This window comes from Nerophis lumbriciformis, linkage group LG09, assembly GCF_033978685.3.
Source record: "Nerophis lumbriciformis linkage group LG09, RoL_Nlum_v2.1, whole genome shotgun sequence".
NCBI classification, from domain to species: Eukaryota; Metazoa; Chordata; class Actinopteri; order Syngnathiformes; family Syngnathidae; genus Nerophis; species Nerophis lumbriciformis.
The window spans coordinates 21,246,362-21,273,688 of NC_084556.2; the positions used below are offsets into that span (position 1 = coordinate 21,246,362).

General features: G+C 38.0%; 1 protein-coding gene across 2 annotated transcripts; it reads right to left on the bottom strand.

Annotated features, from left to right (window-relative positions):
• Positions 1-508: 508 nt before the first annotated feature.
• f11r.1 (F11 receptor, tandem duplicate 1) lies at positions 509-25,662 on the bottom strand. Of its 2 annotated transcripts, XM_072913805.1 has the most exons (9): positions 25,397-25,662; positions 22,197-22,256; positions 7,903-8,019; positions 7,488-7,631; positions 7,183-7,385; positions 6,993-7,095; positions 4,074-4,185; positions 2,296-2,356; positions 509-2,152 (listed from the first exon to the last, which is right to left on the bottom strand). In XM_072913805.1, exons 1-9 carry the CDS (start codon positions 25,446-25,448, stop codon positions 2,117-2,119), a joined length of 888 nt encoding a protein of 295 aa, XP_072769906.1. In that variant the 5' UTR covers positions 25,449-25,662; the 3' UTR covers positions 509-2,116. The 2 variants fall into 2 exon arrangements, with proteins under 2 accessions (XP_072769906.1, XP_061818263.1); XM_061962279.2 differs by lacking the exons at positions 509-2,152; positions 2,296-2,356 and adding an exon at positions 2,454-2,501 and having other exon boundaries at positions 4,078-4,185.
• Between the last annotated feature and the right edge of the window lie 1,665 nt (positions 25,663-27,327).

Sequence of the window (27,327 nt, forward strand, 5' to 3'; positions counted from 1 at the left end):
TCGTATTGTGAGGCACATGCACTAACCCCTGTTCCACCGTGCTGCCCCAATAAAAAACAAATCCATGAAAATCAACTTAACCAAAAAAAAATGTAAATCACATCACAAAACATTATCACCTAAATCGTGTATAAACAGATTAATTGCGCAATACAAACGTCAGTGCAATGAGTGAGGGGACTGACTGAGTGTGCTCACTGGAAAATATAACCTGACTGAAATTCAGATAATATAAATTTTGAGCAAATAACTGATACGCATTCAAGTAAGACATTTAAAGTCTACTGTGACATTCTGACAATAAAATTCCATGTGTGTCGAAATATTGGGGTCATTTTTTAAACTTAATTACCATTTTGCTCGGAAGTAATTTACTGTAGTTTATCAAAATGCAAACGTGTTATTACTCTGATTGAAAAAAATATAATTTTACTACATTCATTCGTATAGATGCCGAACAAAATGTTTTATACAAATGTTGCTAACCATTGTGGAGACACCAGCAGAGTAATTTTTTAACACATTTTTATTAACAATATACAAATGTTACATATATCAGGTTGATTCATCAGTTTCAAACTCTCAGCAACATACAGTATTTAAAAAACAACATTAAGGGCTACCAAATAAATATAGTACTTTATTTGATGTTGAATAAATGCATGATATAAACCAATGTCTATCTGTGTTGACTCTGTAAAAAACACGATTGTTGAAAGATTAACTACAAAAAGTATTTAAAAAAAAAAAATCAAAAAAATAAGTTGAGGTAAAACATCCAAAACATGACCATACAAAAATGTTAGGATTTTGTTAGGATGTGTTTAAACCACAGCATTAATTCACACTTTCCTGTGATGTAATTGTATTAACAGGCAATAAAATCACTGTGCTGGAAAAACACTGAATCTACCCTGCTTGCATTAGTTTAACCAATGTACTCTAGTTCCCAAACTGCAAACACAAACAAAGAGCAATCGAGAACAACTATATTATACGTTCAGTTCATTCTCCAGTTAATTATACAGTATCGTAATTAGAATGTTAATCTAAAATGCATATGTGTTACAAAGTATGTCAGTCACACCTTCACTTAAAAGGGCTGTTTACAACTTACTCAAAGAAAAAACATTTTTAACCAAAAAATATAACACAAAAACACCACCGGCAAATTAGCTACTTTTAATACTTCAGCAGAAGTTTTTTTCTTTAAAGTGTCTAGATTTTTCACAATGAATTACTATTAATATTGACTAAATTGTGTTTCTCGGCCTGAGGAATTTGTCCGGCACTTAGGCTTGTCACTTTCTCGTCCACACGTACACAAAGGGAGCACACGTCCACACACAAAAGCAGTCCATGAAAAACAGTTAACAATTAGAGGTCTTGTTGTTACCAATAGAATATACATTTGATGATAGCTAAGATGATAGCTAACGTCAGTAGCTAAACTTTGCTAAATCACTATCATTAGCTGACAACACTCAAAGCTAATGTCCGTGTGTGGTTTTTTTGGGGTTATTTTTTTTACATACAGGCGCACTTACATTAGTTGCTAAAAGCCAAAAGATGGCAGGCTATAATGCTTTCAACATTCTCGAAACTTAGCGGTCTCCATATCATCTGTGTAAAGGTTGCAAACAACCCCTTTAAGTTTTTTTTATTATTCCAAGAAAGGCCAAGGAGAATAATTTATACTATCAAAAGCACAAAAAAAGACTATTTACAAAAAAAAAAAACTTCTTGGTACACAGGTTTTCAAAAAGAATGGTACTAACAGCCAGTTTCAAAAGTTTAAAGTTGACATGTTATTAAAATGACTTTTTGCAAGTTTTAATTAAAAACGAAATCAGGAGCATACTCCAAAAATCCAAAGAGTTTTGGTCCGTAGAATCCTCAGACTGCTTAGTAACATTACAGACACTATTTAACTTGGTGTGCAATTATTTTCCTGTAGGTCCTTATTTCTTCTAAAATGAATGTTTAAAACTTGAAAAGCTGATGTAAAGCAGATGAAACAGATTAAATAAATGTATCAACGTACTGCTCTTTGACAACTCATTGTATATACAACATCAAAAAGACAAACAGTTCAAACCAGGCTCTAGCTTGGAGGCTATACCACAAAAGATGACTTCTGCTTGAAATCCCCCTAAGAAACAAACACATCAGAAAGCATTATTTGAATATGAATAACCTGGCCACTATTTTAAAGATGTCACCTGTTAGCAATTAGCAAACATTGAACACACAAATAATGATGAAAGCTTAGAAGCAAAGCAGTGTCATACATACATCATCATCTTCGCCACCATACAGTGAAGGGGGCTGGTAGACCACATTGGGTTTTTGTGTCCTGAAAGACACATTTGAAAGACAAGAGACCATTTCACACATCCAAAAACTAACCGGTTTAGATAATGTGGAAATTGATTATCTGATGCAATCCACTGCATCAGATGGCAAAAAATTGGCAAATTCCTCTTACCTTTCAGTTATTTCTGCAAAGAGAAGAAAGAACATCAAGTTGTTAGTTTAATTACATTACATAATTAATTAATTACATTTTATAAGTCACACAAATTACCCTCTGCCTCTTTAAGTATTATGGTGTAATGTAACATGGACACATTTAACTGTTACAACTCTTGGTTGGGATTATTGCAGCTATAGGGGAGGTGAGCATACTTGCCAACCCTCCCGATTTTCCAGGGAGACTCCCGAATTTCAGTGCCCCTCCCGAAAATCTCCCGGGGCAACCAATCTACCGAACTTCTCCCGATTTCCACCCGGTCAACAATATTGGAGGCGTGCCTTAAAGGCCTACTGAAACCCACTACTACCGACCACGCAGTCTGATAGTTTATATATAAATGATGAAATCTTAACATTGCAACACATGCCAATACGGCCGGGTTAGCTTACTAAAGTGGAATTTTAAATTTCGCGCAAAATATCCTGCTGAAAACGTCTCGGTATGATGACGTCAGCGTGTGACGTCACGGATTGTGGAGGACATTTTGGGACAGCATAGTGGCCAGCTATTAAGTCGTCTGATTTCATCGCAAAATTCCACAGTATTCTGGACATCTGTGTTGGTGAATCTTTTGCAATTTGTTCAATAAACAATGGAGACAGCAAAGAAGAAAGCTGTAGGTGGGAAGCGATGTATTGCGGCCGACTGCAGCAACACAAACACAGCCGGTGTTTCATTGTTTACATTCCCGGAAGATGACAGTCAAGCTTTACCATTGGCCTGTGGAGAACTGGGACAACAGAGACTCTTACCAGGAGGACTTTGAGTTGGATGCGCAGACACGGTACCGTGAGTACGCATGCAGCTGCGGCTTCCAAACATTTGATCGCTTGCCCGTACGTGCGTGCCACTATGTGCATGTCACGTACGTAACTTGTGACGTCACGCTACTCGTCTGCTACTTCCGGTACAGGCAAGGCTTTTTTATCAGCGACCAAAAGTTGCGAACTTTATCGTCGATGTTCTCTACTAAATCCTTTCAGCAAAAATATGGCAATATCGCGAAATGATCAAGTATGACACATAGAATGGACCTGCTATCCCCGTTTGAATAAGAAAATCACATTTCAGTAGGCCTTTAAAGGCACTGCCTTTAACGTCCTCTCTCACCTGTCGTCGCGTCTGCTTTTCCTCCATACAAACAGCGTGCCGGCCCAGTCACATAATATACGCGGCATTCACACACACATAAGTAAATGCAAGCATACTTGATCAATAACCATACAGGCCACACTGAGGGTGGCCGTATAAACAACTTTCACACTGTTACAAATATGCGCCACACTGTGAACCCACACCAAACAAGAATGACAAACACATTTCGGGAGAACATCCGCACCGTAACACAACAGAACAAATACCCAGAATCCCTTGCAGCACTAACTCTTCCGGGACCCTACAATATACACCCCCGCTACCACCAAACCCCCTCCCCCCCATCTCACGAATTTGGAGGTCTCAAGGTTGGCAAGTATGGAAGTGAGTAATGTATCAGAGGCAACTATTACATCCTAGGACAGAATAAGGAAATATATACTCACTGGGCAGATATCCTTTCTTGTGAGCGTACCAAATTCCTACAGCAAGTAGGACGAGCAGCAGTAGAGCCACAATTACCCCAGCAACAATGCCTCCTGTGTTTACGTCACCTAAAAGAATGTGGCAAAACATTTCAGTTCAGTTCAGTTTAATTTGAACATGCATACGATACAACGTAATGCATCACATATTTTCAATTGTTTCATTACAGCACGTCCAAAATGGAGTAGGAAGAAGCAGAGTTTATTTAATCCTCCTGCTTTACATATCATAGGAATTTTATTGATTTACAGTAAAACACAAGCTTATCCATTCAAAAATACAATAGATATTGTGTTTCTGTTATAGGACGTGATATATCTGCACGCAGACTCTACACAAAGTGTGCACGGATGTTGACACTGTTTTGACGTCATGCAGTAGGCCAACTCATTTTCATTGAGGGCCACATCACAGTTATGGCTACTCTCAAAGGGACACTTAAAACAGTAAATACACTTGAAGATGAACATATAATCACCTCATGATTATTACACAATCGCATATGCATTTTTTTAATATATTTTTTACGTACAAATTGAAAACTTGCTTTGAAATCACAATTCAAGGTGACAAGCAGATATAAAAGTATTTTTATTTTTCAAAAACATTTAATACATTATACTGTATAACAACATAATATTTGTTGCATTGTCAGAAAATATTAAAGTTTAAAATGTATGCAATTTCATGCAGTAGATGTTTTTTTTTTTCCTTTCAAAACAGAAAAAATGAAAAGATTAGAAAGATGAAGAAAAACAAAGTACTTTATTCACACAATTCCAGGCTTTCGTGAGCCACATAAAATTTGGACCCCTGGCATTGAGGTTTACACCTGTGTCATACAGAATGTTTAAGTTAGTGTGCGGTTGGAAACTTGTCAATTTTTAAACCCTAATTTTAATGTGTGAAGCTACGAAAAGTGTGACAAATGTGTGGAAGAATAGACAAGCTAGTGAATGTAACAAAAATACTATGTTACAATCCATATTTTTGGGGTCTTAGTTTTAAAAAAAAAACACTTTTCAAAGTGGTGGCACACACATTTAAAGACACACCTCCTGACTTATTTACAAATTGCTATGCCAATCAATTAACTTTAGCCACCACAGAACTATATATACAATCAATACAGCGATACATTTTAATATTTAAGCTTGAACAAAGAAATATACAATAACTCTACACATGGTTGAAAGAGTGCATAGGAATATGCATCCTTTTCTGCGTTGATTTTTTTTTAAATCCAAGTCTGCGGTGAAAGTTAACACATTTTAACACCTGCTGACGCAACTTTTTAGTGCGCAGCAACCTTTATCAATGAGGCCCCTGAACACTGTGGAAAGGTTTGTAGACATTTGGGAAGAAATCCTTAACCCGCCACTGACTTTGCGTAAAACTCAGCACGCTTTTTTTTAAATCAGTCATGTTGCTTTGGGATCGGGCGTGAACAGCTCTTTTTCAAATCCAATCACAAATTCTCAATTGGTTTGAAATTCGGGCTTTGACTTTGCACTATATAATGTTACCTTGTTATCTTTTAATTATTTCTGTGTAGCTTTTTTAGTATGCTTTAGTCGGTGTCTTGCTGGAAAATGTATCTTCTCCCAAGGTTGAAACAGATCATCCTGCAGGATTTGCTGATCTTTTTCGGTTCTTTCTACATTGACAAACACAGCCTGATGCTAAAAAACATCCTCACAGCACAATGTTGCCACATGTTTCATGGTGGAGATGGTGTGTTTGTGGTGATGTGCATGGTATACAAAACCTAATTTCCAGTCTGATGACCAAAAGGCAAATATTTAAATATATCTGAAAAAAAAAACTTAATTTTGGCAAATTCCAGTGAGATTTTATGTAAGCTTTTGTCAACAGTATCCTCTTACTCTCTCATGGGGCTTTGACTGGTGAAGAACCCGTGTAATAGTTGTTGCATGGACAAACTGGAGCTCTTGATTCCTTCAGAATACCGGTAGTGGTTAGAGTTGGACATTGCTTGAATTTGAACAATTTCAATTCCTATAATAATTCTTTGTTTTGATACCGGTTCGTAGTGATTCTTGATTTTGATACTAAAATAGGCAGGTTCATCATAGAAGTTTGTATGGTTTAAATAAGGGCACTAACCAGAGTTATTTTTTGACACTAGACAAAATTGTCTCTTTCAAAAATAAACGGTAGCATCTATTTCTTTTTTGTTGTTCGTCGAATATTCTGCGGTTATTTTTTGGTATGATCATCAAAACTAGAATGGAAATTAAATTTTTTTAACGATTTCGGGTGAATTGTAATGTTAGTCTCTGTTCCGATCGATGCTCGACACCGAACCCTAGAAGTGGCATAGGCGCGTTAGTGTCCTCTCTCACCAAACTTCTTGTGGCCCGATCACTCAGTTTGTTAAGATGGCCAGCTCTCTGCAGATTTAGAAGAGTGCCATATCCTTCCCAGTTAGCTGGAAGTCTTCATGGAGTCATCTCCTGTCCTAAATTTTGAAGTTACCCTTTCTCTTAGTTGTTCTCACTAATTGTGACGTCGGAGGCATAAACTAGCTGGATCTCTACTGAATTAGGTCAGTCACTTTAAAAAGGGGGTGGATATTTATGCAAACACTTCATTCACATTATATATTTTCTATTCACCCAACACAAGTTTGTAGAAATCCGTTTTCACTTTGACATGAAAGTATATTTTTGTTCCAAATCGGGATTTTATATTTTAAAATTAATAAAGGCTTAAACATCCTGGGGGGGTGAATACTTTAGTAAGACATTGTATATAAGATGTGTGCATACAGCACATTGCTTATTGAAACATATTTGAAGATAAAATGTCTTGCAACTGTACGTAAGCAAAAAACTACTTGAGGTGAACTTACGGACATCCATTTTCAAAGCTTTACAGCGCTGAGAAGGACCAGCAATGTTTGAAGCCTCACAGTAGTATTCGGCCGCATCCATCTTTTTTGCCGAAGGAAACTCCTAAAAAGACACAGGGTAAGGTGAAGGAGAGTTATTCCTACAAAAAAGGAGACAAAAATAGTGAGAGAGCTGAGAGTTGTCGCTGACCAAAGTGCCGGCCACAGAGTTCAGCCGATAGGTATAATTCTGGAACCCCGAAATCTTGCTCGGTTCAGGTGGCAGAGGGATGCCATTTCTGTACCACTTGTATTGGGAAGAGGGGGAGCCGTCTCCATCGTGACAGGTCAACAAGGCCTTTTTTCCAGTTGTCACTGAGGTGGGAACTCTACACAATGGTGGAGACGGAGGCACTGCGGGGCACAAGGTAGCTTTTCTTTAACTTTATGAACATACAGTCTCAAAAGACATGTATAGTAAGTATATATAGATGGATAATTAAGAAGGCTCTTTACCCAGAACTGTGAGCGTCACTCTGGCCTCCTTAAACAGACTATCGGTTGAAGACACCTCACAGTCATACACTCCATTATCCTTGCGGGTCACTTTATTAAATCTCAGATTGCTGCCATACATTGTCACACGGTTGGAATACGCCCCTGTGGAAAGAATTGCACATTAACAGTCACATAGAATATACACATGGCCAGAGTTGCAGCCTGCAACTTTGTTACTTATGAACAGTGAGGTTTAAAGACTTAACCTGCTGAATCGTGTTGTCAGGGGTTAGTGTGAAAATTTAGAATGTCAATGTGCTTTCGGAAAACAAAACTAACTGTTGCATCAACTACATTTATACAGGTGCAGAATTTGAGAAACATCTTGCGAATAAGATGAAATACACAAAAAATAGATTAGTGGCACACTTACCAGTGGGATTTCCATCATAAAAAACATATTTCTGTGAACCTGTACGGTCCTTGAACTTCCACACCACCCGGGGATTTGAACCAAAGTCAGCTGAATAAGAGCATGTAAGGTCAACCCCTGTAATAGAATAGACAACAAATAAAAATAATACATTATAAAATCCACACAATTAAAGAGGCAAAACACATTAAACTAAACAAACATACAGTGTAGGGGTGTAACGATTTATTTGAACAATGTTTTGATTCGATTCAGAATTTGTGGTTGCTGATACGATTCATGGACGATATAAATTTTTTAGAACGATATAATCTGAAACGATTCAGTGAGTTTTAATAATTTTTTAGCAGAAAAATTCAACCAGTGTGACTGTGAAATATATACTAGATACTGGACACTACAGGTGAAGTGTCCTATATTGTTGATATTTCTTGAGAAGGAATTAGATATTAATGAATTATGGACACAAACAAGCAAGTAAACAACAATTATTGGCCAATACATTCACATTTTATTTGAATAGAGGGCAACCAACACTTAAGGTTGAATTAACAAAGGAAACTTTTTTTGCTAGCATTAATCAACATTCAAGAAATCTTAAATTTAAGTCCCAGGGTGATTCAAAAAGAATACGCCAAAATTATCACTCGATATTTCAAAAATGAAAAACAATAGAAAACATAGCTTTAACACATGTGTTGTACATAACTTCTAATATTTATTTCATGCTTTACAAGTGCTCAATATGGCCACCACCGGCAGCACAGACAACATCAAGACGATATGAGAATTCCTCACAAATGCGCCCCAGGATGTCGCGATCCACTGTGTTGATTGCTGCTTTTATTCAATATTTTATGTCATCGATACTTGCTGGCAACGGTCGAACATAATCTTTGTCTTTAACAAACCCCCACAGAAAGAAATTCACACAGTTAGGTCCGGGGATCTGTCTACCAGTCTATTATAATGCTTTAGAACTGAATAAATGAGTGATGATTTTGGCGTATTCTTTTTTATTCACCCTGTACAGTACAGTAACCAACATTTTAACAGTAGATTTACCTGCTACTTCTGCTGTTGTTTTTCAACATAGAAATAATACAACATTAATATAAAAAATAAAGTAAAACCAACATGTCTTCAGGTTGAATTAACAGTAGATTTACCAGAGAAATTAAGTGCAACAAAAGATTTTTAGGTTAAATGAGTAGTGGTTTGACCTGCCAGTATTCTCATTTTAATAAACACGCAAGACCAGAAAGACATAACAGAAGTGACAGCAGAAAACTTTCAGCGACAGACGGACCAAGTAGCCAAGGATGTAATAAATGTAAGTGTCGTGTGACCACGTTTTCCAGTCAAAGTAATTGTTTTACTTTTTTCCAATAATACTAAAATACTTTGTTTATTACACTGTTTTTAACCTGGTCCATCGCCGTAACTTGTTCTGCTGTCACTTACATTTTGTCCGTCGTATCCTTCGTGGATTAAATTTGAATTGTGGCTTTGTATCATTGTGCTGTGGTGCTTGCACTTGTTGTGGCTTTTGCAATCGTGCTGTAGCTAAAAGTTTTTGTTTTGTTAATAATTATATTGTCTTGAGGCATTTGCATTTCTTGTGACCTTTCTTGACCACGGTAGATATTAGATGACGCTACAGACGGGCAGACAGACTTAATGTTTGACGTACCTATCATCAAAAGTGCTAAACTTTATATAAAGTGTGCTGTTCTTGTTTTCTTTTTTGTAGTATTGGCAAAATCGATATATTTACTTTTAAAACGTTTTAAAGGTCAACTTGTCGAGCACAGACCAATACACTTAAAATTTAGAAATAAAAATTGATCTATCGATATGTCGATCAATCGCTCCACCCCTAATATTGCTACCCCCCTAATACAGTGGTACCTCATCTTTAAAGTACGAGTATTTTGAGGTATGAGGAGTCCCTTGGCTTTCGGTTATGCGTTAAATATGCTTTAAGTATCAATTAGAATTACGAGCCTCCTTGCTGCTTGTAGAAGTAGTGACTTTCTACAGCCTGCAGCTGGGGAATGACTCAATACCGCCTTCCAAACACCGGAACTGACAAAATGTTGTGAAGGAGAGTGCCGAGAAGGAGACACCGTATTAGTCTGCTTCCAAGGTAAATGCTGTACAATATTACATTATTTTATAAATGTACTGTACTTGTTTGTACTACATTATATTGTATTGTTTTATACAATAATTATATAAAAATATTTTATTTATTTTTCAAAGGCATGGTACATGTTAAAATTGAGGTGTTTTGGCGGGGACAAGCACAGATTAAATAAATTTTAATGAGCGCCGCTGATTTAAGATATGAGTGTTTTGAGTAATGAGCTTGGTCTTGGATCCAATTGAACTTGTAAATTGTAAAAAGGATGAGATATGTTTATTCATACAAGTTAACTTCTAAACCATACAAAAAATTAAATCACCACTTGCTTGAATTAGGAGTAGAAGGAGATTAATACGCAAATATATTGTACATACAAATTCACGTATACTCACATACACACCGTTATTCATACATACATACATACATACATACCTACTAGAGATGCGCGGTTTGCGGGCACAACCGCGGAGTCCGCGGATTATCCGCGAATCGGGCGGATGAAATTTAAAAAAATTAGATTTTATCAGCGGGTCGGGTCGGGTCGGGTCGGGCGATTGAAATTTAAAAAAATTAGATTTTAAATAGATTCAGGCGGGTGGCAGTTAAACCAATTCGGAAATATATATACATAGTTAAATGTTGTTACCCACATACGAAAAACGAGCAGGCACCTGCAGCATATGCCACAACAGAAGAAAAAAAAAAAAAGAGATGGACACTTTTACGGAGCGGAGAAGGCCCCCGACGCCTCGCCGGGGTCCGGGACCGAGGCCCCTTCCCCCGAGAGGGCCCCACCGGGAGCCGTAGCTGAGGCGATCCGCGAGAAGGGCCCGACGCACGTCCAGGGTCACCACCGCGCCCACCGCACCGACACCCCGCCTCGTCCGCCTTCGCCGCAGCCGGCGTCACGCGCAGCAGGTAAGCAGCTTACCTGCCCGCCACCCCCGTGGCCGGGGGCTCGTAACAGGGGTCACTCCGCGCGCTCCGCCCGCGCAGCTTACCTGCCCGCCACCCCTGTTGCCGGGGGCGCGTAACAGGGGTCACTCCGCGCGCAGTGCGCTCACGAAAGGGGTGGGGCTCACCCTGCTTGATATAGACAGCAGGACGGTGGCCATGGAAGTTGGAACCCGCTAAGGAGTGTGTAACAACCCACCTGCCGAATCAACTAGCCCTGAAAATGGATGGCGCTGGAGCATCGGGCCCATATACCCGGCCTTCGCCGGCAGCGAGACGCGCTTGGAGGTGCGCTCAGCGCGGCTCCCATATGATTGCGCACTGGTGTGCGTCTGGGTCGTGACAGCGTGGCACGCGAATGCTGCATTGGATCAGTCTCTTTTCTTTAACAGGCAAAAGCTTTATAACCTCACTAATGCCTTGCATCGTCTATATTAGATATATAACAACGGGCGGGTGCGGGCGGATGCGGTTCTGATCAAATGTTAGATCGGGTGGATTGCGGATGGTTGACGACTTTCTGATGCGGTTGCGGATGAAATAATTGCCTATCCGCGCATCTCTAATACCTACGCTCCCACATACATACACAAATACAGTACATACCTACATACTCAAAGTTCGTACATCCTCACGCACATTCACTGTACAAACATACATATACACATACTGTACATATACATTCACTGTACAAACATACATATACACATACTGTACATATAAATTCACTGTACAAACATACATTTTCCTGAGGGAACTCTCCTGAAGGAATCAATAAAGTACTATCTATCTATCTATCTATCTATCTATCCATCCATCCATCCATCCATTTTCTACCGCTTATTCCCTTTGGGGTCGCGGGGGCGCTGGAGCCTATCTCAGCTACAATCGGGCGGAAGGCGGGGTACACCCTGGACAAGTCGCCACCTCATCGCAGGGCCAACACAGATAGACAGACAACATTCACACTCACATTCACACACTAGGGCCAATTTTTTAGTGTTGCCAATCAACTTATCCCCAGGTGCATGTCTTTGGAGGTGGGAGGAAGCCGGAGTACCCGGAGGGAACCCACGCAGTCACGGGGAGAACATGCAAACTCCACACAGAAAGATCCCGAGCCCGGGATTGAACCCAAGACTATCTATCTACATATGCACATACTGTACATACAAGTACATATACATACATACACTCATGCACATAATCACATTTCATCAAACATATATTAATGTTGTTGCCCAAGGGGATACTGGGTAACACATGGCACACTGACAAAGCTTAACCTATTGTTACTATAACAATCTACAAGGTTAATGTAGGTTGCTTCTCTTTCTTCCCCTCCATTTTTCTGCATTATTTTGTATCTCTAGTTATCATTACGTATATGTATTTTTGCATTTGAACAACTGTATTGTTGATAATAGAGGTAAATTATTGGTATTGTTCATTATCAATAGCGCTATTTCTATTGGTATTTGTAATGCTCCATTTAAAGTTAAAGTAACAATGATTGTCACACACACACTAGGTGTGGTGAAATTTGTCCTCTGCATTTGACCCATCCCCTTGATCACCCCCTGGGAGGTGAGGGGAGCAGTGGGCAGCAGCGGTGCGGCGCCCGGGAATCATTTTTGGTGATTTAACCCCCAATTCCAACCCTTGATGCTGAGTGCCAAGCAGGGAGGTAATGGGTCCCATTTTTTATAGTCTTTGGTATGACTCGGTCGGGGTTTGAACTCACAACCTACCGATCTCAGGGCGGACACTCTAACCACTAGGCCACTGAGTAGGTAGTATTTGTAGTGTAATAATGCTCATTGTCATTTCTGTATTATTATTTATTTCGCCAACAGCTTCTTTGCTATCACTTTTACCATCATATTTGTACATGTCGTATTTGCTGATGTTGCTCTATTGTTGTTGTTGTTGTTGTGTTTGCTGTTGTTGTTATTGTCTCTCTGTCTTATTACCCTCCTGTCCCCACAATTCCCCCCTCTGCCTTCCTTTTTTTCTCTTTCTATCCCCTCCTGCACCAAATGATAATATAAATGCATTTAATAAAGTCAAATACAAATAAGGCAACAAGAGAAGTATCCTACACTTCTCTTTTGTAAAGTAAATCTGAACAGCCGATGTGGGCATCTACATCAACTATATGATTTGCCTGAGAAGCTGGACAGGACAAAAATAAAAAAGATTAATACGCAACAATATTTCTCATCAGAAAGAAAAAATTCATGGGCACAGAGCAGAGGCCTCGTCCACTTTTCAAGTCACACACAGACTACGTTTACACTGCAGGCCAAAGTGGCTCAAATCTGATTTTTATAAGTTAAAAAGTTCAGTTAAGGTTATAGAGGGGTACCTCGATTTACAAACTCAAATGGTTCCATGACCAAACTCGTAATTTAAAATACTCATCTCAAATCAGCACTGCCCATTGTCCATCCACCCATCCATTTTCTACCGCTTATCCCTTTCGGAGTTGCGGGTAGTGCTGGAGCCTATCTCAGCTGCATTCGGGCAGAAGGCGGGGTACACCCTGGACAAGTCGCCACCTCATCGCAGGGCCAACACAGATAGACAACATTCACACTCACATTCACACACTAGGGCCAATTTAGAGTTGCCAATCAACCTATCCCCAGGTGCATGTCTTTGGAGGTGGGGGGAAGCCGGAGTACCCAGGGGGAACCCACGCAGTCACGGGGAGAACATGAAAGATCACAGAAAGAGCCCGAGCGCAGGATCGAACCCAGGACCACTGTGCTGCTAGGGGGTGGGGGGGGGGGGGGGGGGGGGGGGAGAGAAATCGATTTGAATTCGAATCGCGATTCTCACGTTGTGCGATTCAGAGTCGATTCTCATTTTTTAAAATGATTATTTTTTATTTTATTTATTTATTTTTTAAATTATTATTTATTTATTTTAATTTTTTTTGAATTAATCAATCTAACAAAACAATACACAACAATACCATAACAATGCAATCCAATTCCAAAACCCGACCCAGCAACACTCAGTACTGCAATAAACAGAGCAATTGAGGAGACACAAACACGACACAGAACAAACCAAAAGTAGTGAAACAAAAATGAATATTATCAAAAACAGTATCAATATTAGTTACAATTTCAACATAGCAGTGATTAAAAATCCCTCATTGCCATTATCATTAGACATTTCTAAAAAAAAAAAAAAAGAACAATAGTGTCACAGTGGCTTACACTTGCATCAAATCTCATAAGCTTGGCAACACACTGTAATGAACTTAAATCAAAATGAATCTGTTCTTGGGCCCCCAAGACAGCAGAATAATAAAATGCAACATGCCTTTTTAAAAAGAAAAACAAACTGTTGGATCAAAAATATTTTAAAATCAATACAATAAAATGTATGGCAATCCACTACAGTTTTTTTTATGAAATATTGTACTAATAAAAAGTGAATACGTAGGCTTGGGTCAATATTTGATAAGTCAATAACAGACATAAACGAAAATTAAGTCTGTATTTTTTCCAGTGTCGATAACCGTGTGTTTACGGGCTTCAAGCGCATCCACGTTTTTCATCGGTTTCAGCAGCTGCGCACATTTGTGCCATAGCGGAATGAAAAGAAGAGGGTAAATTCTCTTGTTCTTTCTTAAGTGTCTTTGACTCTTTGTGCGGCAAGGCAGGGCCGCTGGCCTGCTAGCATCACACAATCAAGTTAGCCCACGACCAACACATATACAGTAATGGCAAACATGAACAAAATAATTACAAAACCAAATGCCACCGTACAATTGTGGGATTATTTCAGTTTTAAACCTTTGGAACAAGATGAGACTATCAATACCGAGAAGACAGTTTGCCAAATGCGCTCGAATACAACAGACAAGCACGCATTGCATGCCCACTTAAAATACACAACAACAGTGTAAAATAGTGTGCAGTCGCAAAAAGTGTTTTTAAATACATCGCCAAAGACATGTTGCCATTTAACATTGTTGAAAAACTAGCATTTCTAAAAATGCTGCAAATGTTTGTCATATTGTCATGTCGGTGTTTCCTTGCTCGAAATCTGCCAGTCTAAAGTTTTTTGCATATGACCTGTTAATAAATCTGCTTATGCTGTAGTGTGTATATTAATACTCTGCACTTTCAGTCAAGTAATGTACAACTGTACCTCTGTAACTTTATTTGTCAATACATTATTTTGCCATTTTATTTGTTTTGGTTGTGTATATTTGAGGAGCCCCAACCCCCATCTTAACAAACTGTATTGCTTTTTGCTTTGATTTTTATTCAAGTCCAACATTTTACTAATAGACAAAGTATATTTTATTATTTGTTTTAGATTAAAAGTTTGCATTCCAATTACAATGGTAAAATATACAAGAAATACAAGTTTATTGCATTTGAAAGGATTATGTATTATCATTACATCAGTAGTTAATTTGGTCTCAAAAAAACAATAATAGCAATAACATTGTTTACTGGCAATCATTTTTGTAGTTTAATATATTGTCCAAGAAAATTTGTTGTCGACCCAAGCCAAATAATACCTCTTCCAACAGACTGAAGAGAACTTCTAAATACTTTCTTATCGTTAATAATCGATAATCAATTGATTTATTGGAAATAAAGTAATGCAGACAGTTCTAAAATTTGGCTGACTGCAGCAAGCAACCTCACAGAGAGATTCGACCAGCTCCTTTATTATAGGGCACTTATGTTCCAGTTTTGCACACATTTCCATGAATTTATTAAATGTGATAGGAATTTTTTATTACAAATGCACTGTTTTTAAAAGTTGCAAGCAATAAACGCTTATTTAGTGAAACGAAAAGAAATGTAAAACTGCATCAATGTACATAAATTAAAGATGAATAAACAATTGTTTTTTAATCGAATCGTAGCTCCTGAATCATAAACTCATCGTGAGGTGTCCAAAGATTCCCACCTTTGACCACTATACTAAGGTAATGCGTGTAATGTTATAAAAACTGGGGTCTTCATTGTTGTACAGGTTAATGATCTCCAAACTGATGGAGGGATGTAGCGGGGACGCCTACTTATTATCATGTATAACATTTTTTTTTTTTTAAACAAACCTCCTAAAAAGGCACCTTGTTGTTGTACAATACTAAGGTACAGTATTTAAAGAATAAAGTACAGCGCATATATATATATATACAGTGTTTCCCACACATTCATTTATTTGTGGAGGCGCGCCACGAAAGAATTACATCCGCCACAAATGGATTTTTCGGCTTTTGACTCGGTCGACCGCTCATAAAAGCAATGGGACTGTCTGTGAATGTTGCTTGTAGTTACACCTCAGGTGCAGTAGGTGGCGGTAGCCTACTATGCACTAGCACTTAATTCACCTGGTGGGCAAGAAGAAGAAGAAGAAGAAGAAGAAGAAGAAGAAGAAGAAGAAGAAGAAGAAGAAGAAGGAGAAGGAGAAGGAGAAGGAGAAGGAGAAGGAGAAGGAGAAGGAGAAGGAGAAGGAGAAGGAGAAGGAGAAGGAGAAGGAGAAGGAGAAGGAGAAGGAGAAGGAGAAGGAGAAGGAGAAGGAGAAGGAGAAGGAGAAGGAGAAGGAGAAGGAGAAGGAGAAGGAGAAGGAGAAGAGAGAAGAAGAAGAAGAAGAAGAAGAGAAGAAGAAGAAGAAGAAAGAAGAAGAAGAAGAAGAAGAAGAAGAAGAAGAAGAAGAAGAAGAAGAAGAAGAAGAAGAAGAAGAAGAAGAAGAAGAAGAAGAAGAAGAAGAAGAAGAAGAAGAAGAAGAAGAAGAAGAAGAAGAAGAAGAAGAGAGAAGAAGAAGAAGAAGAAGAAGAAGAAGAAGAAGAAGAAGAAGAAGAAGAAGAAGAAGGAAGAAGAAGAAGAAGAAGAAGAAGAAGAAGAAGAAGAAGAAGAAGAAGAGAAGAATAATGGCGCTTCCTACGTTTCTACCTCAAACGTCCAAAAGCTGCTGAAAGCCTTGATCCAGGATGCCATGGGGAAAAAAAAATTAAATGGTTCCTTTTGGCGACAGTTAGCAGCTTGGTGGCTCATAGCCGGCGAGCTAACGCTTGCTAGCGTGGTAGCATTGCTTCATTTTTACAGGTGTTATAGGTAGATAGTAGTGATGGGTCCGGCAACACCGATGCATCGGCGCATGCGTCGAGCTCATAGAGCGAAACCCTGTGTCGGTGCGCGTACCGCTTTTAGAAAGTCACGTGACCGATCATGAGCTGTTTTGGTCACGTGACCGATACGCGAACTGTGTCGCACTGACGCCTCCTCTGTGCCCTGTGAGCGGGTCTTTTCTACAGCCGGAGAAATAATAACTAAGAAGAGAAAGCGTCTACAATTGAATACGTTGGAAAAAACAGTTTTTCTTTTTAATAAAAATGTGTAAAAATAAATAAATAATAATTTCCAGGTCCACAAGCATCCTCATTCACAACACGTTCTCTTAGATTTCCATGTTATGATACATGTTCACATTATTTGACTGTATCTAAAAAAGACAAAAAATATATTTTTATTTAAATGAAGTTATGAAATAATCCTAAATGAAATACAATGACTTGGTTTATATTATTGTATATACTAGGTCAGTGGTTCTCAACCTTTTTTCAGCAATGTACCCCCTGTGATTTTTTTTTAAATTCAAGTACCCCCTAATCAGAGCAAAGCATTTTTGGTTGAAAAAAAAAGATAAAGAAGTAAAATACAGCACTATGTCATCAGTTTCTGATTTATTAAATTGTATAACAGTGCAAAATATTGCTCATTTGTAGTGGTCTTTCTTGAACTATTTGGAAAAAAAAGATATAAAAATAACTAAAAACTTGTTGAAAAATAAACAAGTGATTCAATTATAAATAAAGATTTCTACACCTAGAAGTAATAATCAACTTAAAGTGCCCTCTTTGGGGATTGTATTAGAAATCCATCTGGATTCATGAACTTAATTCTAAACATTTCTTCACAAAAAAAATAAATCTTTAACATCAATATTTATGGAACATGTCCACAAGAAATCTAGCTGTCAACACTGAATATTGCATAGTTACATTTCTTTTCACAGTTCTTTTTGACAGACATTTTAGTGACAAACCTGAGCTTGTGCTTCACTGAGTTTATGAACTTACATTCATATTTTGTTGAAGTATTATTCAATAAATATATAAAGGATTTTTGAATTGTTGCTATTTTTAGAATATTTTTTAAAAATCTCACGTACCCCTTGGCATACCTTCAAGTACCCCCAGGGGTTCGCGTACCCCCATTTGAGAACCACTGTACTAGGTCATAAAATCAGTGTCAGTTGAGTCGGTCCATAGGTTGCCTGTAGGGATTTTTAATGTACAGCAGATGTCATTATTTAGTGACACAGTATCGACACAGTATCAATACAGTTTTGCAATGTGTCAAAACGCTTCATGACGCCTCATCAACCCATCACTAGTAGATAGGTTATAGCTGCATCGCTCGCGGCTCGTCATATATTTAACGTTAATCCGTGATTTCACCGAGCGTTTCACTGACGGTGAGCAGCCTGACGCTGCTTCATTAACACCGCCGCTGTTTGACTCGTGGCCCGGGGCAGACGCTCGTAGTAACAGTCACGTGTTACAATACCGACGAGCTAACGTGTCCAGGTTATAACCATGTTGTCAATAAACACACATGGACTGAAGCTAAATTGTCCACTGTCCACTGCAGCATGTGAATGCAATGAAAATAATAAAATCTGAGCCAACCAGCTGTTAAAATGTTGTCCAGGTTAATGTTTTGGCCATTAAAGACCATTCATTTCAAGATTTCAACTGTGATTGGGCTTTAAACAGGTGGCTGACCTGTTCAGATGAGTGTAACTGCTACTGGTCAAATAATGTGAAATAGCATTTAATTTTACATGTATGCAATGCCATTTAAATGCAATTATAGATAATAATAATAATAAATACTGTGTAGTGTTGTAAATAGTCAACGGGAAGGATTCTATTAAGATATAAGCCATGAGCACTACACAGCCAGAAAAAAACCTTGGCAGGACAAGTACAAATATTGGGGCAAGTAGATTTGAGAAGTCAGGAAAGTAGAAAAAACCTTAACGTTGAACCCTGCATGTGTTGAGCTGCTGCCGCTTAAGGTTAGACGGCACTGTACATAGAGCGGTTCTGCTCGTTAGTAATAAATTCTAATGTTGGATGTTCACTCCTTCACACAGATGAGTATAGAAAAATATTTTCAACGGCCGAAAAGGGCTCGACTTGGAGAGGAGGTAGGCCTACAGTTCGGACCACAGGTGCGACCTGTTCAGCAGCAGCAGCAGCAAAAGGAGGAGGAGGAGGAGGAGGTTGACTGACTGTGGCAGGACACCTCTGCCTCTGTTTCACTTCATGTTGCTGGTAAATAATATGGTTGTAGTAGTAGGCTAAAGTTAAATTATTTAGTATTCACTAATTAAAGGGGCAGAGCTTTAAGAGACATTTTAGCTTTTATATTTTATAAGATATATTTTTTGTAAGAACCACAATTAATAAATATATTTCAGTGAATCACTAATTGTTCAAATCTGTATATAAATATGTACATAAAATGTTGTAATTATATTCCAACCCCGCGTTCTTCTTGGTCATCACCGCTGCCGCCCCCCCAGCACATTTTTTCCTCCACCCTGAAACAAAAGGAATGCAAAAGGAAACTTACGGATTCAAATCTACCAAGAACCCACCCACAGTTGAGGAACTAAAGGATTTTGAGAACGACATGCTCAAAATGATACAATCAGTCAAATTCAAGCCAATCCGCAACCCACTCCTCACCAAGCTGAAAAATGACAAGAAGCGCATCAAGAAAGTAAACAACCTCATCATAGCTGCCGATAAAACCACAAACTTCTACAGAATGAACATACCAGAACACCACACCTTACTGGACAGAAGCATCACCAAATCATACAAAAAAGCGCAACCCAACACCTTACAGAACATCCACCTGGAAAATAAAAGGATCGCGGCTGAACTGGACATTGAGGACAGGGTGGACGCCACAGCCAACAAGGAAGCCTTCATTACATTGAAGGACCACAAACCCAACTTCGCAAATAACCCAACATGCCGACTAATAAACCCAACTAAATCTGAAATAGGAAAAATCAGCAAAATAATCCTGGACAGAGTCAACACAAAAATCAAGGACAAAACACCACTCAACCAATGGAGAAATACAGCAGCAGTAATCAAATGGTTCAACAACATCCAAGACAAACAACAGCACAACTTTATCTCCTTTGATATCGAGGAATTTTACCCTTCCATCACGCAAGACCTACTGACTCAAGCACTAGACTTCGCCTCAGACTACGACTCAATCACAGGCAACGAAAGAAACATCATCATCCACGCAAAAAACTCCATTCTCATCCACAACAGTACACCATGGCAAAAAAAGAACAATGCAACATTTGACGTCACTATGGGAAGTTTTGACGGAGCAGAAACGTGTGAACTCGTTGGGAGTTTCCTCCTCTCCCAGCTCGCTAGCCTCAATCTGAACCTTGGTATTTACCGTGATGACGGACTGGCAGTGTGTCGCGCCTCACCAAGGAGCAGCGAGAATACCAAGAAGCGCATATGCCAAATTTTCAAAGAGAACGGCCTACGGATCACGATTGAAGCCAACAAGCAAACCGTCAACTTCCTTGACGTCACTTTCAACCTGAGAAATAACAGCTACCAACCATTCACGAAACCCAACACAACACTCAAATACGTGCACCATGACAGCAATCACCCACCCACCACCACGAAAAGAATACCTACCGGAATCAATAAAAGGCTATCGATGCTGTCATCTAGCAAAGCTGAATTTGACCAAGCAACCCCCCCCGTACCAAAAAGCCCTTGATGAAAGCGGATACAATTTCACCCTCACCTATGAACCCACGCCAGGAAACCAGCCAAAAAAGAACAGAAAACGAAACGACATCTGGTACAACCCCCCATACAGCAAAAACGTCTCAACGAACATTGGACACAAATTCCTCAATCTGATTGACAAACACTTTCCCAAAGACAACACCCTAAGAAAAGTATTCAACAAGAACAACATTAAATTGAGCTACAGCTGCATGAACAATATACGACAAATCATCTCAAACCACAACAAAACAATTGCAAATGAGCCGTCGACCCCCAGACAGAGCGACTCCAAAACCAACAAAGGATGTAACTGTCGAAAGAAACCTGATTGCCCTCTCAACGGGGGGTGCTTACAAACATCAGTTGTCTACCAATCTAAGGTAATACGCAAGGACATTAACACATCCGACACATATGTAGGATTAACCGAGGGAGAATTCAAAACCAGATGGAACAATCACAAGGCTTCTTTCAGGAACAAAAACCTGCGAAATACCACAGAACTCAGCAAACACATTTGGGACCTCAAAGACAATAATGTTGAATATTCAATAACATGGCAAATTCTTGCATCCAGCACACCTTACAATAGTGGTAATAAAAGATGCAACCTATGCTTGAAAGAGAAACTGTTTATTATTTACCGTCCAGACCTGTCATCCCTCAACAAGCGCAGCGAAATTGTAACATGCCGCCATAGACGGAAACACCTCCTAGGTAACACATGAGCCAATCACCACGCCCCTAGGCCAGCCTGTACCCACCCACTCTGTGCCCTATATAAACCATGGTATGCGAATGCTCCCATTAAAATCTCCTGATGATTGAGGGTACCCCCCCTCATGAAACAGGCCTGTAGAGATGAAATAGTCTTGTGATTTTTTTCCCACACATACATATATTGCGCTCTACTACGGTATCGAGCACTATTTTTTGGATAACCTTATTAAGACATATATATACATATATATATATATATATATATATATACACACACCCTAGGGGTCACGTTATGTTATACAGCATATAAAAATGCATCCAGATTGTTTTGTGACCAAGTTAAATACAAACTGACTCTTTGTCATATCATATTTTGTCATTGTAGTTTTTTTAAATTATGTTAAAATATCATCTTGTGAACCAAGTGTATAGTTACACACCTCATCTGAACTTTTCTGAACAAAAAGCATAAGTTATGATGCATATTCATAAAGTCACTTTTAATTAAAAAAAAACATCAAATTTTGGGTAATTTTTCGAGATGACCATTTTGTATTTTAAAAGACTTACCTGCATTTTCCTTAACTTGTACGTTAGCATTGCTCGTGGTTACTGAAAAGCCACTCACACCTGTTGACATAGAAAACAAAACAGGTTACTGGTGTCACTGTTTTTATAACTAAATAAACAAAAGGCATGTACAATGAAAAGTACTGGAAGACTATTCAAGAGCATAATCTTATTCTCCTAAATATTTTAAGTATTAATAGCGTTTTAAGAAATTGTCCCTTAACAAAAAGCTAGAACAGGCAGACATGTTTTGAACATGTTCCCATTACAGAAGCACTTAAGGGAACATTTTCACACTCCCTTATCTGCTTCTTAAAACGTCATTCTGCTCTACACAGTGAAGGTCTGAGATGTGACTCAAACGACGGATATAAATAAAATATTTCATCACACTAAATGAACAGTAGCTCGCCACAGCTACGACACTGGAGTTTGAACAGCAGTCTCTCACACTGCTAAACAGCCCACAGGGCGTAGACACAAAAGAAACATGCAGCTTACTCCAGGCTGCTCAACCAGGAATGATACTGCAACATTCTGACCGAAACCTCTTTCACGCACTAAAGTCCTAGATGACAAATCGAAACATGATAAAATGGAGGCGTTTAATGTCGTGTAGTTTACGCGTGTGCGTGTGGGGTTGACCTAAATATAGTATCGATACCAATAGTATCAGTGTGGGATCACTATTTTCCAGTTGTGTTGTTCATATTGACAAACAGAAACTATTGAATTCAAGAAAGAAAACAATGATCACATTTTTTTATATTTTTTGTAGATGGCCTGAAGTCCTGTTTATTCTTATTTTGACCATGATTGACAAATTAAGGACAACATCACACTTGTTAAATAATCTTAAGTAAATAGTGAAACAAAGTAGCAAGTTTCGATATTTGTGTCAATATAGCTTGGTTGGTAGAGTGCCCGTGCCAGCAACTTGAGGGTTCCAGGTACGATCCCAGCTGCAGCCATCCTAGTCACTGTCGTTGTGTCCTTGGGCAAGACACTTTACCCACCTGCTACCAATCCCATCCACACTGGTTTAAATGTAACTTAGATATTGGGTTTCACTATGTAAAAGTGCTTTGAGTCACTACAGAAAAGCGCTATATAAATATAATTCACTTCACTTCTATACAGGGTATAAGATTGATTTGAACATTTGCATTATCTCCCATCCAAGTTTATATATGCCCACTCAAAATGTGATGTGATGAAAACTTGGCAAAAAAATACGTCTTAGTTTCTATTACATTTTTAGAAATGACTGCACGATACTGAAAGGTAGGTGTTTCGGCTAATGTGGATATCTTGTTGAGCTGTACATGAGCTCACCACTAAAACTTCTACAAGGATAACATCTTATTTGTAACAAATAATTATCTGGCGGTGTCATTTAACACTGAGCACATTCATTAAAGCAGGACTTTTGGCACACAGCTGTTCCTAATGTTGTGACCAGCAAGTGTAAGCCGAAACCATACACCACCCCCTTTGATGGATTCCCAACCAGTTTCAGGTTTGAGATAAGATAAGGTAAGGTAACACTACCAATGTTCAAGCAGTTCTCTGTATATTTAGTCACATGTGTACTGTCTATTAGACATACTAATACCAAATTGTTGTATACAGAGGTATTTCATTATGGAATACTCTTAATTTAAATATTAGGACTATTCCCAGTAAAAAAGCATTTAAGAAACATGTAAAGTCACATTTTAGACTTAAGAGTTCATCTTTCATGTTATCAGTTCGACAACTTTTTTTTTTTCTCTTTCCCTTTTTCCTTACTTTTATTGTAACTGGATTTGCGTATGTTCTGTAACTGCATCTGTGTACTCTTATTTTATTAATTTGAGAATTTCCTTTTTTTATTGTAACTGGATTTGCGTATGTTCTGTAACTGGATCTGTGTACTGTTATTTGTTTTATTATTTTGAGAATTTTCTTTTTCTTTTCCTTTCTTTTAATTGTAACTGGATTTTCGTATGTTCTGTAACTATGTCTGTGTACTGTTATTTTTTTATTTTGAGGAATTTCCTTTTATTTTTCAATTTTTTTTATTGTAACTGGATTTGCGTATGTTCTGTAACTGGATCTGTGTACTGTTATTTTATTTTATTATTTTGAGAATTTTCTTTTTCTTTGCCTTTTTTTATTGTAACTGGATCTGCGCATGTTCCGTAACTGGATCTGTGTACTATTATTTTATTTTATTATTTTGAGAATTTTCTTTTTCTTTGCCTTTTTTTATTGTAACTGGATTTGCGTATGTTCTGTAACTGGATTTGTGTACTGTTATTTTTCTATTATTTTGAGAATTTTCTTTTTCCTTTTTTTTTTTATTGTAACTGGATTTGCGTATGTTTTGTAACTGCATCTGTGTACTGTTATTTTATTATTTTGAGAATTTCCTTTTTTTATTGTAGCTGGATTTGCGTATGTTCTGTAACTGGATCTGTGTACTGTTATTTTTTTTTATTATTTAGAGAATTTTCTTTTCCTTTCTTTTTATTGTAACTGGATTTTCCTTTGTTCTGTAACTATGTCTGTGTACTGTTATTTTATTATTTTGAGGAATTTCCTTTTGTTTTTCCTTTTTTTTTTTATTGTAACTGGATCTGTGTACTGTTATTTTATTTTATTATTTTGAGAATTTTCTTTTTCTTTGCCTTTTTTATTGTAACTGGATCTGCACATGTTCCGTAACTGGATCTGTGTACTGTTATTTTATTTTATTATTTTGAGAATTTTCTTTTCCTGTTTTTATTGTAATTGGATTTGCGTATGTTCTGTAACTGTATATGTGTACTGTTATTTTATTTTGAGAATTTTCTTTTTCTTTCCCCTTTCCTTCCTTTCATTTGTAACTGGATTGGTGTATGTTTTGTAACTGGATCTGTGTATTATTATTTTACCTTTAACTTTTGAAAAGGACCCCAGGAAGACTAGCCTGGCGTCGGCTACTGGGGATCCTCAATAAACAATAAATGATTAGTAGTTTTCCAACTGTATTAACGTCCTCAATACACCTGAACAGAAACGTCCATTTTGAAAATAGTCTGTCTCTACGTTTGGCGCCGTCTTCGGAAGTCCTAATTATTTAAACTAAGAAAAGTGGGTGCTTCTATTTCAGCACATAACGTTTCAAATATATATCTAAAAAAAGAGACGCAACAAAGTTGTTATATTTAGCTCACCTGTTAGTACAGACGTGAACAGAAGCGTCGAAACCAAGCAACCGAACAACATGTTGGTCGTCGACCTTGGTGGTGTTCTCTCGTCACAAAAGTCACACAGAAAGAAGGTTGGGGGGAAATTATCCGCTGGGTTGCAAATGTTATTACTCGAGAGACAATCACGACTTCAATGAGGGTCCACTTGCGTCGTCGTCTGTACAGGTAACGAGAAGAAGTGACAAGCTCGCGCAGACTTTACTTCCGGTTAGAAGAGCTGCTCAGGTGTCAAGAGCCTGGGGAGGGGCGGAGCCTAACAACAGGTTGAACAACATTCATCTCCGCTTGAAGGAAACAAACGCCTGGGCGTAGCCGTAGCATTAAATTTTTTTTCCAATTACTTACACACTAAATTTAAAATGTTCACACAGTTAACAAAGTCTACACACAATAAGCAAAACCACAATGCAGATTAGCCTAATATTAGGCATAGACTCTGCTTCACAGTTTTTGTGAAATATTACACACAATGCTTTACACACACCTTCCCATCTTGAACACATATAAGGATTGGGATACACACATCTTCACATCTTGCACACAAAAAAGGATTGTGATACACACATCTTCACATCTTGCACACATATAAGGATTGTGATACACACATCTTTATCTCCAGATTTTTTTTTCAAACCTTTTTATTTGTCTCAGATTTTACAGTTTTTTTTTCATTTGCTTACACACAATTTTACTAACTGTGTGTCTTTTTTTTCACTTTTCCAAACACCACATTCAATTTTCTTAATTCCTAGATTATTTGCAAAAAGACACACTTCGGTCAAAAGATATGCCCATTCATCAAAATAAAGCAAGCATTTGTAAAAATTCAGTTTTATTTTCATCTCACTCACACAGACTTCAAATGATAAGACACTATTGGAGTGAGTTACCCAGAACAGTGATAAATACAAAACACATTTGTAAAAAACCCTATTTTGCTTTGTGACATTTTCTAATATTTTCACATGTTTGGGGCATTTTGCCCGATCATTTTAGCATATGTGATGAATGATTACTGTAACTTGACAAAATATATTGGCAAATCCATAAACTGAGATAGGCTCCAGCGCCCCCCGCGACCCCGAAGGGATTAAGCGGTAGAAAATGGACGGACATAGCAATCGCCATTGTTTACTTTGAAGTGGGCCTATACGTAAGGACCTAAAGAGAAAGTAAATATATCCTGTAATCTTTTCAAGAAGTGCTCAACAATGATGCTGCAAACTGAAAATATTTTTTTTTTTTTTACCAAAGTCAGGTGAAGTAACATATCACAGTAGTCAACAATGATATGCAGTACAAAAATTAAAATCTGAGACCAATAAAAAGATTTGAAAAAAAATCTGGAGCTAAATAAATATTACAGCACATAGTATAGGCTTCATGTGCACACTTAGGCAACAGCATCCTTGTGTGTGTGTAAAGTGTGAAAATGGGTGTATCACAATCCTTATCTGTGTGCAAGATGTGAAGATGTGTGTATCACAATCCTTATATGTGTTCAAGATGGGAAGGTGTGTGTAAAGCATTGTGTGTAATATTTCGCAAAAACTGCGAAGCAGAGTCTATGCCTAATATCAGGCTAATCTGCACTGTGGTTTTGTTTACTGTGTGTAGACTTTGTTAACTGTGTGAACATTTTAAATTTAGTGTATAAGCAATTGGAAAAAACTGTAATTTATACTGCATATCATTATTGACTACTGTGATATGTTACTTTGCCTGACTGTTGTAAAAATAAATATTTGCAGTTTGCAGCATCATTGTTGAGCAGTTCTTGAAAAGATTACAGGATATTTTTACTTTCTCTTTAGGTCCTTACGTATAGGCCCACTTCAATGTAACCCATACTTGCCAACCCTCCCGGATTTTCCGGGAGACTCCCGAAATTCAGC

Excerpts from the sequence above, each read along its gene's own strand:
- f11r.1 (XM_072913805.1), bottom strand. The coding sequence starts at position 25,448 with ATGTTGTTCGGTTGCTTGGTTTCGACGCTTCTGTTCACGTCTGTACTA. Across the intron at positions 22,257-25,396 it reads GTTCACGTCTGTACTAACAG|GTGTGAGTGGCTTTTCAGTA; the intron begins GTGAGCTAAATA and ends CTATGTCAACAG. Across the intron at positions 2,153-2,295 it reads ATGGTGGCGAAGATGATGAT|GGGGATTTCAAGCAGAAGTC; the intron begins GTATGTATGACA and ends TTTGTTTCTTAG.